The following is a 13,358-nucleotide window of genomic DNA, read 5'->3' as shown; positions in this document are numbered from 1 at the left end:
TGACCGATCTGCCCGTTTGCCTCGAGCCGCCGTGGATAATCCGTAAAGCGTGCGTCACTCTGCCTTTGCTATGTTTCAGCCAGGGGTAGTGCGGGCTACAATGACTGCTGACATGGCAGCCCTGAAGTGTTTTTATTGAACAATGGGTTCGCGCTGCGCGCGAAAAGATATGAGATGGCTGTGACCGCCAGACGAGGTGAAATGATGATGCCTTCTTGACGACGCCAGCTGGGAGCCCGGGACGCTGCTCTTGATATTTGAAACAGGGCTTGTTGTTTCTGAAGAGGCTTCACTGGCAGCCAGCTGGATGAGGTCTGGAAGTTAGGAGTAGGTGGGGCGCACTGGCCGCTCGAGAGTTCAAATGCGTTTCTCATTCCGTCGGTAAAAAATCAAACTCAAATCCTCAGCCAGAGAAATAGGCTGTAGTCCACTATGACTCGGAGACGTAAAAGCCACCGTTGCCAGTGTCTACGCTCTAGACAGCACCGGTGCTGCCGATGCTTCGCTCCTTGTTTGTGATGCAACGGCTATGCCATGAAAAAATGAAAGGGAAGTGGGTGAGAGAAATGCCAGCTTTGTTTGCTTATTTGTCAGCAAATAACGCATCGTTGCTCGTCGTACAAAAGCTAAGAGAGCTTAGAAACGTTTGATCAATTCATCCGCCCTTGAGTGTTTCTTTAAGAGTTCGAGCTCGCGGGTTCGTCGTTTTATGAAATGGAAGAAATTTGCTCTTTGTTGGCAAACGTCTACCCGCCTGAAACTATCAGACAGTCATTCTTGGCCTGCTTTGTCAGCTCAGACGAGTGCAGGTGTATTTAGTTCCTGTGAACGACGGTCGTCAAAAATAAATATTCACTTTGTGGGTGCGTTTCTCATGCCCTTCTCCCCCGAATTATGTTTCTGTCAACTTTTTCCACTCCAAGAAAGGGGTAGACCTATATACCGGGCCAACCTATATTCTGGTTTATACGGTAGTACAGTCGACACCTGCTACAACGAACCCTTTTAATACGTAAAACAAATGTCCGCTGTATCTGAAGTATGATGCAGTATCCAAACAGGGGGAGGGTATACGAGCTGAAAGTGGGAACTTTGACCAGCACTGCATATACATGCCACAGACAATTTGTTCTTTCTACATGTCTGCAGTATCTCTGCACAGCGTTCAAGCTGGGGAAAAAATCGCCTAACGCTGTTTTCGAAGCTTGGCACCGGCATTTGGAAAAGGCCTTGCATACGCGGTCGAGTGCGTAGAGATGCACGATAAGCTGAGCAAACAAAGCAACAATGTAAGTTGGAGCAATTACCAGCCAGCTACAAAAACCAGCCAAGGCCAGCAGAATTAGCCAGGCTCTTTTCGGACCCTCTATGACGAGGCAGATTTACCTAAAGCCGTTCAACAAACAATTCAGATCGCTGCCTGACGTTTCCCCAAGGCAGCTTCCACATTTTTAATGATCTTAGTCTGGTCAATAAAACAGCTGATAAGAAACAATCTGATGAAGGACAGCTGTGAAATCCAAAGTTAGACCAGTTGGACTGCGCACAGCCAGCGGCAGATTGGACACAATGTATGGGAACCGTCCCCTCCCCTGTTTGAGGCATTTCTTACCTTTTCCATCACACGAATGGGAGTGATGCATGCGTGGGAATAATAAAAGCCGAACTTCACTGAACCCGAGTTTATTACATAAAAAAACTGTGACGAGGGCCGATTCGGCCTCCGGGTGCGCCACTTAGCGTATTCGAAAGCGCTGTTCTTCAATCTCAGTGTAGTCGCGTTTTTCGGCAGTGGCCTTGTTCCTGACGGTCGAACGAACCGTCTGCTTATACAGGCCCGTACTTCTGGCAATGTAGACCTGTTTTCCACCATGTTTGACAGTGTTGATTCTGCTTAGTTTATCTGACAGTTAAATCAGCTATCCTGCCGCTTATGCAGTTGCCAGACATAGTAGTTTCCTTGCCAAAATAAACAAAGAAAAAGCATATCAGCTGCTAACACCATGGAAGTCCGCGATTAACATTCAGTCAAAACAATTTTCACCTAAAATTTAATCTATTGTAGCCGATAGTCTGCTACAGCTGGGTCCATTATGAGCGGAGTGGACTGCATGGGGACCAAACAAACCAACAGAAATGGTCTGTCGTAACTGAAAGTCAGTTGTTGCCGGATTCACGGTAACGTGCATAGACTATTTCGTGACATACCGATCGAAAGACTGTCGTTGGTTTTCATCTCCTCCGGATGGTAGGCCCTCTGAGAAGCAGGCAACTGGCTCCCATCCTGCGTTCAAATGTTCAAAGGGAAACGAATACCATCACTGGTATCGGCAACGTATAACTTTGAAAGCAAGAAAGCACACAAAGGACAGGTTCTAGGAATGGTCAATGCTTCCGAGAGATGAATCTCGATACAGAAAAAAGCACATGCATTAAAGCACGAGGCTTTAATAAGGGCAGCCAGTAAGGTAGTTCAGTGCCTACATTGCAAATGACGTAAGTGACGGTGTCTCCTTGGCGCAGCTTCTTCCCGCCCTTGCTGTTGAGACGCAAGGCAACCTGAACATGGCACAGGTTCTTCTTGTCTGGATAGTCCTCAGGGTTTTTAGTCAGTTGCTGAAACAGAAAAGTGAATATAACAGATTGTGGAAACCGTCTAAAAAAGCAAGCAAAGATAAGAGATCACAATTTCTACTGTCCACCTTTTTCATTGTACGTTGACTGCATGCAGAAAGAATACACAAGTGGCGAACTGCACTGGAAAACACCGTTTTGTTACAATTAACCTTGGCATGAATGGAGGCAGCCTTAAATACGTTTTACAGGACCTCTGAATGCAATACTGCGACCAAGGCGCCCCTGAAATAATAAGCACTCTGAGCAACCTGCCTTTGTGATGCAGTAATCAGACACCGGGAGTGAATTCTCCTGGATCTTCGTGGCAAGCTGCATCAGGAAAGTGTTGATCTTGTCCACAATTTCCTCCCGCAAACTTTCTGACAAGATCTGGTCGATGACAAACCTATAAATGCAAAAAGGAAGGAAACAGAAAGCATTTCTTTGCATTTAACATGCGGGAAAACAAAAGCACACCTGTGGTCACCAAGCTGAGACGCCTCGAAACCACACTAACTAAATACCGCATTTACTTGAATCTAACGCGCACCTTTTTCCAAGAAAAATAGGTCCCAAAATCACATGCGCGTTGCAATCGAGTACGATTCAAAACTGCGGTGCCGTATCGACATCGACGTTTCAAGATGGCCGCTTGATGACTGAACGCGTAGCCAGCACTTCGTAGTCGGCGCATGTTTGCCTTTGTTGCTGCGTAGTCTTTTTTTTTTTGCGTTTCTCTATTCTTTCCGCCACGAAATTTCCCACTGCGAAGACACGGCAGGTTCACTACGATGCTGCGTTCAAGAAGAAAGTAATCTTGTGAGCGGAAAGCAATGAAAAATGGGCCGCGCCATATGCGTTCAGTGTTCCGGAGACTTGCGTGCGGGAATGTCGCAAACAGAAAGAGAAAATTTTCGCAAGCAAGTTGACACGGAACGGGTTCAGAGGACCAAAGAGGGGGCAATATCCACAAATTAAAGACCCGCTTGCAGAGTTAGTGCAGCAGCAGCGAGCGGCTCAGAGACCCATTACGAGAGACCTGCCGGGGTGGCGCTGCTCCGGACCGTCGTTGTGGTGACTGTCTTGCCGGCAGTAACCGGCACATTTCATTTCGTGCCACCTTTGAAATAAACCTTGCTTGTTCCAAGTGAGAAAAAGTTGCATTTTCGTATCAAATAGTGAAAGTCTAGTGCGCTTACAATCGAGGTCATAGCTTTACAATTGAGGGCGTGTTAGATCCGAGTAAATACAATAATTCGCATCATATGCACACATGCCAGGCTGTGCGTTGGCCCCACAGAATGCTTTACATGTCAAACGTGCTGGCATATGACTCACCAGCAAAGGCTGACGAGTGATTTTCCAACCCAAAACTAGCAGCATCACTGCATTCAGCGCACTGGTGCAAGACGAGAGGAAAGTTCAGGGTCCCTTACTGGCCCGTCTTCCTGGCCACCTCCGACCAGTCGCGTCGCACGATGTCCAATCCCTTGAGCTGCCTGGTCTGGGTCTGCTGGTTGTTGGGCCCCACCGTGATGCACACGGCCGCGTACTTCTTTTTCTTCAGCAGCAGCATGGACTTGAAGATGCCGTCGATGTCAATTTCAAGCTGCTTGTAGAACCGGTTGATCTCTGCCTTGATCTGTTGGTGGGAAGACGTGCGGTTGTTCCTGGCCTGAGATGTCTTTTAAAAATATGCCTCGGCCACTGCCAACACTACGCAGCGTATCGTACACGGCACAAAGTTGCTGAGGCAAATGCACGTGGCAGTAAACAGCCATTGGGGGTGAATGAAAAACAGTTAAAAGCAACAGCCTCATTTTTTTTTTAGCCCTTCACTAATTATCATTAATTCAGTCTTTTGACTACATCTCATTTCAGTGGTTTGTGCACAAAAAGTTGTAGCCAAGTGCCATTGTAATCAGATTTACCATAATGTATGATTTAAAGGACAAATTAGACCATCCTTTTATGCTTTCAAACCGCAACAGACAGCACAGTAATGGAGAACACAACAGAGCATGCAGAGATAAAATGGTTCTTCTGGTTTAATCCTTCAGCTCCCCGCAAAAAATATAACCAAATACCATGCTGCACTGGGTTAATTAGTCACCACATGTTAGGTGGTCAAGGACCCGGAATGGGAAAGTATTTTGGTCAAAGGTGAACTCACCTTGTTTCCTAGTTTTAAAACTTCTTTAAAGTCTCTGGAGTTGGTGTTGATCATGATGGAATCAGTGTCGCCATAGATGACTTCAAAGCCCATCTACGAGAGAGAGAAATAAATATAATATACTAATAAATAAAAATTAAAAATAAAACAGCAACTAATACGAAAGAACAAGCACACGTATTATCATCAACTACATTCTGTAGTACATGAAAAAAGGCCTTGAACCTACACATGCACAAACAAAAAAGTGCTCTTAGCTGGCACCTTTTTTACCTGCAAGATCGAGCTTGAATTGGTTTCGGCAAAGTTGAATCACGAGTTATGCAATACATAAAAATAAATTGAAAGAATTGCCAGGTATTAAGAGGTAGGGGAGGGGGAAGAAAAGAAAGGAAGCAAAAGACATCCCCACATGAGCCATATTTCCTACAAAAACGGAATGCGAAAAAAAAAAAAAAAAAAAGGTCTGTCGCAGTGAACTACTCAATATTTTTGCACTATTTTATATGTAGACAATGGCTCTTTTGTGTGAAGCTAGCTGATGCTACCTGTGCTGCTGATCCCGGAAGATACAGTGTAGCCAATAAAAGACATGTGCAGAAGGTGATTTTTGCTTCAAAGCAAATATTTTACTAGTTGCTAGCACAAAAGCTACGAAATCCCAGCACCAAATTGGGTGCACATTAGGATCGGGTAAATCTAGTGCAATGCCGAAAAGCCCCTCCAGCCCACTCTGTGCCCCTGACACTAAAGCTGAGATGAAAATAATTCAGGGAAAAGATACGAACCTTTTCCACAAGTTCCTTGGACTGCATCAGGATCTGGAAATAATAATAATAATAAGAAGAAATAAACTCGTTATTTCCAATCAATAGTGTCCTGCGAGAAGACCGCAGCAGAAACAGAAATGTTGGGAATGAAGGATTGAAGAACGGAGGCAATTCAATCGACACAGCTGACCTCTCTGCCTCTGCTCGTGATCAGTGCTGCCAGGGGCTTGGCATAAAAGCGGGAGCTGGCAAATCCGAGGCAGCCGTACATGCTGTTGGCTGTCAGCTTCAGTGCTTTCTGCCTGATGTCGTACTGAAAGGAAATAACACACCACCACATCACGATCTCTGCACAGAACTATAACAGCTGACTTATGATATAGCAAATGGCATAACTCTGCGGCAAAACTCACTCAGATGGACGAGTTTAAAAGGATGTCACTGTCACATTGACTATCTTAATGGGGAAAAAAAAAAATTCAAAATATTTGGAGATTTAAGAGCCAAAGCTACACCCTTGCCACGCCATAGTGGAGGGCGACAGATTAGGCCACCAGAGATCTTTAATTAAGGGACGCCGAAATCATGACATGCGGACGTTTTCGTTTTTCACCTCCTCCAGAAAAATGGCTGCTGTGGCTAAGATCGAAGTTGCTTCAGGCTTAGAAGTGCAATGTGTTAGTCACTGAGGCACTGTGCTGGATCTGGTTATGAAAATGCGGAACATCCCAAATTTTACGTTCAAGTCTACTCTTAAAAGAATTGGTACTTATAACATACGATATGTCGACAAGGGGTTGCTACTACGTAGTTACACAGAAGCTAGTGCGTGCACTTTTTCTAAATTCTCCTGAGGCTGGCAAGGACGTCCCATTCCACAGGAGGGAACGTTCCTGAACTCCTGAAAATCATTACCTGGCTTCTTAAGAGTGAAACTGGCATGTCATTCTACTCAACTGTTCAGTAATCTGCCACGGTTCGTCTCACATAAGGAACTGTCACCTCCTGAGGATTTTGGGATCATTACGCAACATGAATAGTCTGCTATACGACTGTTGTTGGCAGGCTTGCGAACAGATTGATTGATTGATTGATTGTACGGTTTAACGCGCCAACGCAACGCAGGTGATGAGGTGCGCCGTAGTGGAGGGCTCTGGATAAATTTTGACCACCTGGGAATCTTTAACATGTGCCAAAATACCGTACACACGGGCATTTTGCTTGCGAACGAAGATTTGTAGAGTATAGACGTCTATATGAAAGACATCTACAGTACCAAGCCCTTGCCACAGTAAAGTGCAAAACAATGACTTTGCCCACCTGCTGGTACAACTCGGAGTCTCCCTCGGCGCCCTTCATCAGGGTCTTGACCTGTTTCCGCCTTTCGACGAGCTTCCGGATCTCCGATGGCAGCACCCCTTGCTCGAGGCTGGGGTTGGGCAGCTTGGGAATGTAGTCCTCCTCCTGCACAGCGCAGTACTCACTTTGGAATTCATAGGACGCTGCACCGCACATTTTTTTTTGTTGAGGGAAAACTTCTGGGAGGGGATGAGAAGAGGAGGCAGGTTCTTACAGGATGCAGACTTTAGGTTGCCCAGTCTTGTCAGCAGAGTTACACCTTGTCATAACGAATTCAAAGGGGCAGAGTGATTTGTTCACTACAACCGTTATGCAGGGGTGTAACAGGGTACATGGGTTTGGGAGCAGTCCTTGGAGCAGCCCGAAAGGCCGTTTGGCAGGGAGCTGGCACGGGCTGCTGTGCCAGCACCCTGCCATTTAAGTTTAATCTATTCATTGGCTAGATTAGGTCTTCTACTGTGCAATAGAACCTACTCCGAACCAGGAACTATACTACACCTGGAAATTCACAGTTGTGGAGTTATCTCCCCTTGGCCCCAGCGAGTGGGCCACGTTATCACCGTTCAAAGGGTAGACCTCCCGCGCTGAGTTGAAGGGTATCAGATAACAGGCCTCGCTTCGTGTCCGGTAGACGGCAGTGTCAAGTGAACTCATGGCGGCACTCTGTAAAATGCCCTTGCTGGCATTATATCTATCGAACAGCGGTTTCAGTGCATGCGAAGCAAAACATAGCTTTGTCTTTGCCCGTCACAGAGTTGCAAGAGTCAACGAACGCACGCCGTAGACTACATAACGAGAGCGTGCTAGAAGGCATAATAAATGCTGTACCATCCTCTACACAAACAAGGCTAACCCCAAAGTTCACAGTCAAAAATGAGTAATTACCTCACAACAAAGGCGAACTGAATTAAGCGTCCAAAACCCTGTTTGTTCGATACATGCGCAGATACACTCGCCAAAATGGTAGACTAAATTGAAGTTTGCTTCCAATAAACTACAACCTTTCACGCAAATATTATTCAGTTTTCTGTTTGCGATGCCACACAAAGACATTTCACTCACTTTTGGTTATTTTACATTGATTGTGGCGCAGCGACCGGCACCGGCCAACAAAACCGAGCAAATGTGACACAAATAAATCCAAAGAGAAGTGGAGAAGGCGCGTAGTACCTGTGGCCTTACAGCTAACAAAAGCCATTAACATTTTAAAAAATAGCCACTCATAGCCTTGGCAAAACCTAATAACCACATTGAAACTAAAAACACGATGTTTCAGCTTAGTTTTTGGACACAGGCATCATGGTGGTCGTATCTTGCGGCTCAATTCGGGCTTTGCAGCGCACGACAGCACTGATAAATGAGTTCAGCGCAATAGGGGTGCTTCGGCGCAGGTAAACAAGATTGGCGCTCAATGGCGCAAATGGCACAGCTGTTCCACCCCTGGTTATGTCATTTCAGCTGTGGTGGAAAGTTGTCCCTGCATAACCAAAGCAAACATTGGGTGAAAAAGCAGCTCGCTGTGTGGCGGAACACAATAAGATTGCCACATTTTTCACTTCTGCTGTATGTGGCTGCTTTAACAACTCATCTCTCAGGTGACTTTGCTGTGAAGGAGTTCTTGGTTGCTCTTTGCATTGCCCTAGGGCAGGGGTTCTCAGGCATTTTGGTCCCAGGGAACCCTGCTAAGCTCCGTTAAGTGCCAAGGAACCCGCCCCCCTCCCCCTTTTCCCGCCATTTTTCATTCCGTTCACGCTACATTCACGTAGAATAAATTCAAAAGGAAGCAAGCTTGCTTGCTATCGAGTATAATGCACCTGAATGTCGACTTTACGCGAATGCGTACGCTAGCGGCACCTATCTCCAAACAGAAGAAATGCGCATTGCGGTAATACAAGGCCGAGATTCAAGTGCAATAGTTTAACCACGCCGCCCGTTTTCGGAGTCTGGCTGACTACAAGCTGTTGGTGGGATGTATTGCGCAGCTTGTGCCGTTGTGTTATGCACTGACATGTGCTTACTGACACTCGGGCATGAGTAATGGAGGTTCCTTAGATCGATCGCACCTCGGGTTCGTCATCTAAGTTTCTTGGCGAATGCGGAACGAGGGAAAATTTATCAGTGGTTCGCGGAACCCCGAGGAAGGGCCTGCGGAACCCCTAGGTTCCGCGGAACCCACTTTGAGAAACCATGCCCTAGGGTGTACAATGGCTCTCTCACATGTTCCTTTTAAGTTTACACTATCCTTGCTGTCCTAGTGCACGCCTAAGGGGACAGGGCCACTTTCACTCTGGTTGCCACACATCACACGTGCAAGCAACTTCCTGGGAGATACCTCCATTTCCATAGCTTCTCCATCTTTCACCTTTCCACAACACGGCTGCCTCGCAGTTCAGGAGAGCAGGTCACTAGGAAGATTATTTTCCCCGCAGAAGGCCAAGGTCGAAGGTCGGTTTTTAGGGTGATTTCCCAAAACATTTCCTCCGTCTTCAGTCAAGCAGAAACAAGAAAAAATAATAATAATGAAAAAAGGCAATTAGACTTTCGCCGAGGAAAGCTGGCCTACCCTTGTAAAGAAACATCCTCGCAGAGGGCCTCACCGAGAACAGGACACCAAAGAAACCATGGGGAATAGAGACACCATAGGGACATCAACAAAAAATGATCAACACAGCGATTGTTGGTGTTGGGCTTGAGTGTGGCTCTTTTAGGTTTCCTTTGTCTAGGGTTTTACCACGTGCAATTGTGACTACCCGCATGCCTTTGTATGTTTCTATTAAATAAACTCTATTATTGGGTTTGTGATCTATTACTCAGTTTTATACAGTAACAGCATAGTGATGACGTTAGCTTTTCACAGTAACTGTAGCAAGTTATTCTTGGAAACTCTGTAACTAAGTACTTTTTTGCTTAGGTAACTGTAACACTGTTACTTTTTACTGCTTACGTGCCCATGACTAATGTTCCAAAAACCAAACCATGACAACTGGGGGAAGGATGGGGAAAGCAGCGCCCGCACCTTTGACACAGCTGAACTACAGCGTGTGGTGAGCTACAATACGATTACCAGACCGAGACCACGGTCCGGTATTCCTTGCACGATGTGCCTTGCCAATCAGCGGAGGGTGAGCGAGATGGAGAAAGGGTGTGCTTGGGGGGCATCACGGCATTCGCGGGCACAGTGCACACGCACTGCCCAGTCTTTGTGGGCACATTGCTGAGGGATGGGTGATGGGGGTTTTGAAGTGCTAAATACCTTAACAACATGTGGGTACAAGGTAGTTGGCACTACACGATAAGACTTTCAAGCACACACACACACACAAACACAAAAAAAAAGAGAAGTTGGACAAACGACGTAAAGGAGAGGGACATAGTGCATGGCTCTGTCCTTTACAACCTTTGTCTAAATTTTTTGGCACTTGAAAGTCTTATCATGCTAAATACCACCACGCATTATGCACAGTCGCAAATCCCCATTGTGCTGTCGTGAAATGGGCTCTTAACTTTTTTTTTCAGAACAAAAATTGTTTATTATAACCGATAACAGCCAAATTTTACTTTGTTGAACCCGGGTGCTGAATATATAGGTTTCTAGCTGTTGTGGACCAGTCATTATGCCGACAGGGATAGCCTGGTGATGGTGCAGACATGCGCGCAGCAGTTGTCTAGCTGCACATGTGCATATAGGCCAATAACGAGGCTTAAAACTGAATCGGCATAGATATTGGCTCATACCTGCTGGATAGAGTCACACCTCTATGCACAGTACTGCATAGACATGGCTCCAAACCTATTTATTTGCTGCATTGGCTTTATTCGCAAACTTCTGGGATGACATACCTCGCCATTTCATGCATACACCTGAAGCAATAGGCTGCTCTAATGGATACAAGCACAATCGTAGGTTAGAAGTCAAAGGCGGCTAAATCCACTCAATAGCAGCCTGCTGTGCTGATAAATGATGCCCACAAAACAGTCTCCTGGCAGCCAAGTCCCCCGAGATAAGGTATGCGAGGAATGCTGCCTTTACTCAATGTGTGCAGCTTGGTTTCGGCAGTGAGCAAAATCTGAGGAAGACAAACCTTCGCCTCGTCGCTGCTGGACACACTGACAGTTGTGAAGCAGATGTTGTACTCCTGGATGATGGACGGGTACAGGCTGTTGAAGTCCATAAGCAGGATGAACGAGTCGTAGAAACCTGCACAGAGCACAATCATTTTGGAACTTTGTTTTTGTGTGTGTGTGGCAGGGAAGAAACAGGTTGGTGGAAAGTGCTTTGTAGTAAAGATTGCAGGCAAGTATCGTTTTAAAGCATTCACTTCCCCGTAATTCTCCAGTGCAGATTTATGCAAGAGTGCTCTTTGCAGTGAACAGAAACAGCTACAGTACAGTCTTGATAATACAAATCTCTTGATGTAGCAAAAAAATTCGTATTGCACGGAACTGTTACCATAAAAAATGAACTAAACAAGCAGAATTACACAAAAGAAAATGAATGTTTCTTCTACCCTCCTGCGACACATCCTACGTTTTTATTTTTTAACATTAAGATCACTGAAAGGCTTCGATGATGCAACCGATTTTGTCACTTATCGTGTTAGCCACGCAATAAACACACTTTGTTATGTGTAGTATGTCCTTCTCCACACAGTTTTCCCCCCTTAAGTTCTTTCCTTTTTTCTGTATTCCAATTCACTGCACCCCCCCCAGGGGCGATTCAAGTGAAATTAAGATGTGAAACAACCTCTACAGTACCAACTACAGTAAAACCTTGCTATAACGACACGGGATACAATGAACTAATGGATATAATGAAGCAATTGTAATTCCCCTTGAAATTCCCTTAGATGCCCATGTATTTAAGACATTGTTTTAACGAAGCTAAAATTTCCTCGCAAATGGGTGTAACGAGCCATTTTTTCCCACAACAACCATTTACTGACAATTTTGGTGCCCGTCAGGTCAATGTCTTTTAGAGCACGACGGGCTCCGTTGCACCTCAAATGTGGTAACTGAAAACTTGCACTAGCTACGGGCCACCAACTCCAGTGCGCTAAAACGGCTGCAAGCGCACGGCAACCCACACGAGGGTGCTCGTCTCCCGGGTGCCCGCTAGGGTGCCTGGATGCTCCCCCAGCCACTCCACTGGGATGCGGCAGGCCTCCCGCAGAGCTCTCGACTGCTGCTCCTCCAATGAAGGGACGAACGGGGGGCTGTGCAAACTGCGCCTAACAGCACGCAAACGAAGCCAGCCCAACGGCAGTGTGAGTAGCGTTTGAGAGATGGCGCTAGGCTGCCGTGTGCCTGGATACACCGCGCTCCCCGCAGAAAGGAGTGGTGGCGAGCACATGCATCATGTGGGTTTTGCAAGCAGATGACTTTCGCCGTTGCAATTTTGGGGGTGCAAGGATTATGCGAGGAAATACAGTACTTCTTTTCTGCCGGCAGACATCGTCGGCCTTATTTTGCACCATCCCAATGACCGCAAAGTGCTCCAACATGTGAGTGCTTTGATGCATGGAACCCTGTGCCCCTGTTGGCTTGCTTTGTATGTGTAGCGGCTAGCATTATTTTCCAAGCCGTAGCCTCGGGCTGAATTGACATTTATGAGCCCAGCTGAAGTGAAATAATCATGCAGCAATGGTGGAGGCCTCGACTACAATGTAACGCAATGACTGGTGCCCACCCTATCCCGGGTAGTACCTTTCTTGGGCTCCAAGACCAGGCCACCGGCGTAGGAGGGGCCCTTCTTGGCTTTCTTGTTAGTCGCTGAATGCTGGGCTTCCTCGTCATCGTCCTCATTGGGTTGGGCCTTTATGTTAACAGAAAAGATCTGTCATGCAAGCAGTCAAACCCTTCTTGCCGAAATGGCCTGGCTCTAATGAACTGATGCTTTTTAGCACTTTAACCAGGTTTTCGTTACAGACGGTTACTCGTGTCTTGACAAAACACCCCACACTCTAGAATCAAAAGTGCATTTGCAAGTACCTGGCTGAATCATATGTAGACGCTAAGGCAACATTTGACGTCAACTGTTGCTTAACACTGCAAGACCCTGGCAATTTGCACAAAGAAACGTTAAAGGGCCCTTCTCTAGCCGCCTAAATTGACAAAAGAATCTGCAAGTATACCTTGGGACCTTGTTTCTTGTACACCTTGTCAGGGCAGATGTAGTTCCGGCCGCTGAATGCATGCAACAGGAGGTACTCGTTCCTCTGTGACCTGCCCCCCAGCAAGGTTTTGGACTGGAAGGAGCAAGAACGAGCACAACTACTTAAAAGAGAGCATCACGCTATTGCCTGCCTCGCTGGCAGCACTCAATGCTGTATACACATGCATGTAAAACGTACCAACGAAGCAGCCCAGGTGTGAAATTAAGACATTGGAAATGAGTTTGAAAGAGTCACATCCCGGTACCTTGATCTGGTTCCTTATGATAT

At 46.3% G+C, this 13,358-nt stretch overlaps 1 protein-coding gene across 2 annotated transcripts in view; it reads right to left on the bottom strand.

The window, feature by feature from the left end:
- Pola1 (DNA polymerase alpha catalytic subunit) overlaps positions 1-13,358 on the bottom strand; it is a 90,700-nt gene that overhangs the window by 45,480 nt on the left and 31,862 nt on the right. For both annotated transcript variants that reach the window (XM_077700713.1, XM_077700714.1), the window contains exons 21-31: positions 13,050-13,163; positions 12,622-12,730; positions 11,001-11,116; positions 6,880-7,023; positions 5,750-5,872; positions 5,578-5,610; positions 4,790-4,882; positions 4,053-4,258; positions 2,890-3,022; positions 2,485-2,616; positions 2,209-2,284 (exon numbers count right to left, since the gene is read on the bottom strand). In XM_077700713.1, the coding sequence (XP_077556839.1) occupies positions 2,209-2,284; positions 2,485-2,616; positions 2,890-3,022; positions 4,053-4,258; positions 4,790-4,882; positions 5,578-5,610; positions 5,750-5,872; positions 6,880-7,023; positions 11,001-11,116; positions 12,622-12,730; positions 13,050-13,163 (1,279 nt within the window). The remainder of the gene's footprint in view (positions 1-2,208; positions 2,285-2,484; positions 2,617-2,889; positions 3,023-4,052; positions 4,259-4,789; positions 4,883-5,577; positions 5,611-5,749; positions 5,873-6,879; positions 7,024-11,000; positions 11,117-12,621; positions 12,731-13,049; positions 13,164-13,358) is intronic.

The sequence above is a fragment of the Haemaphysalis longicornis genome, unplaced genomic scaffold, assembly GCF_048455015.1.
Source record: "Haemaphysalis longicornis isolate Haplotype H1 unplaced genomic scaffold, Haemaphysalis longicornis Haplotype H1 scaffold_2, whole genome shotgun sequence".
NCBI classification, from domain to species: Eukaryota; Metazoa; Arthropoda; class Arachnida; order Ixodida; family Ixodidae; genus Haemaphysalis; species Haemaphysalis longicornis.
Note: the sequence above shows the minus strand (reverse complement) of the source record. Positions and strands in the feature narration are given on the sequence as shown.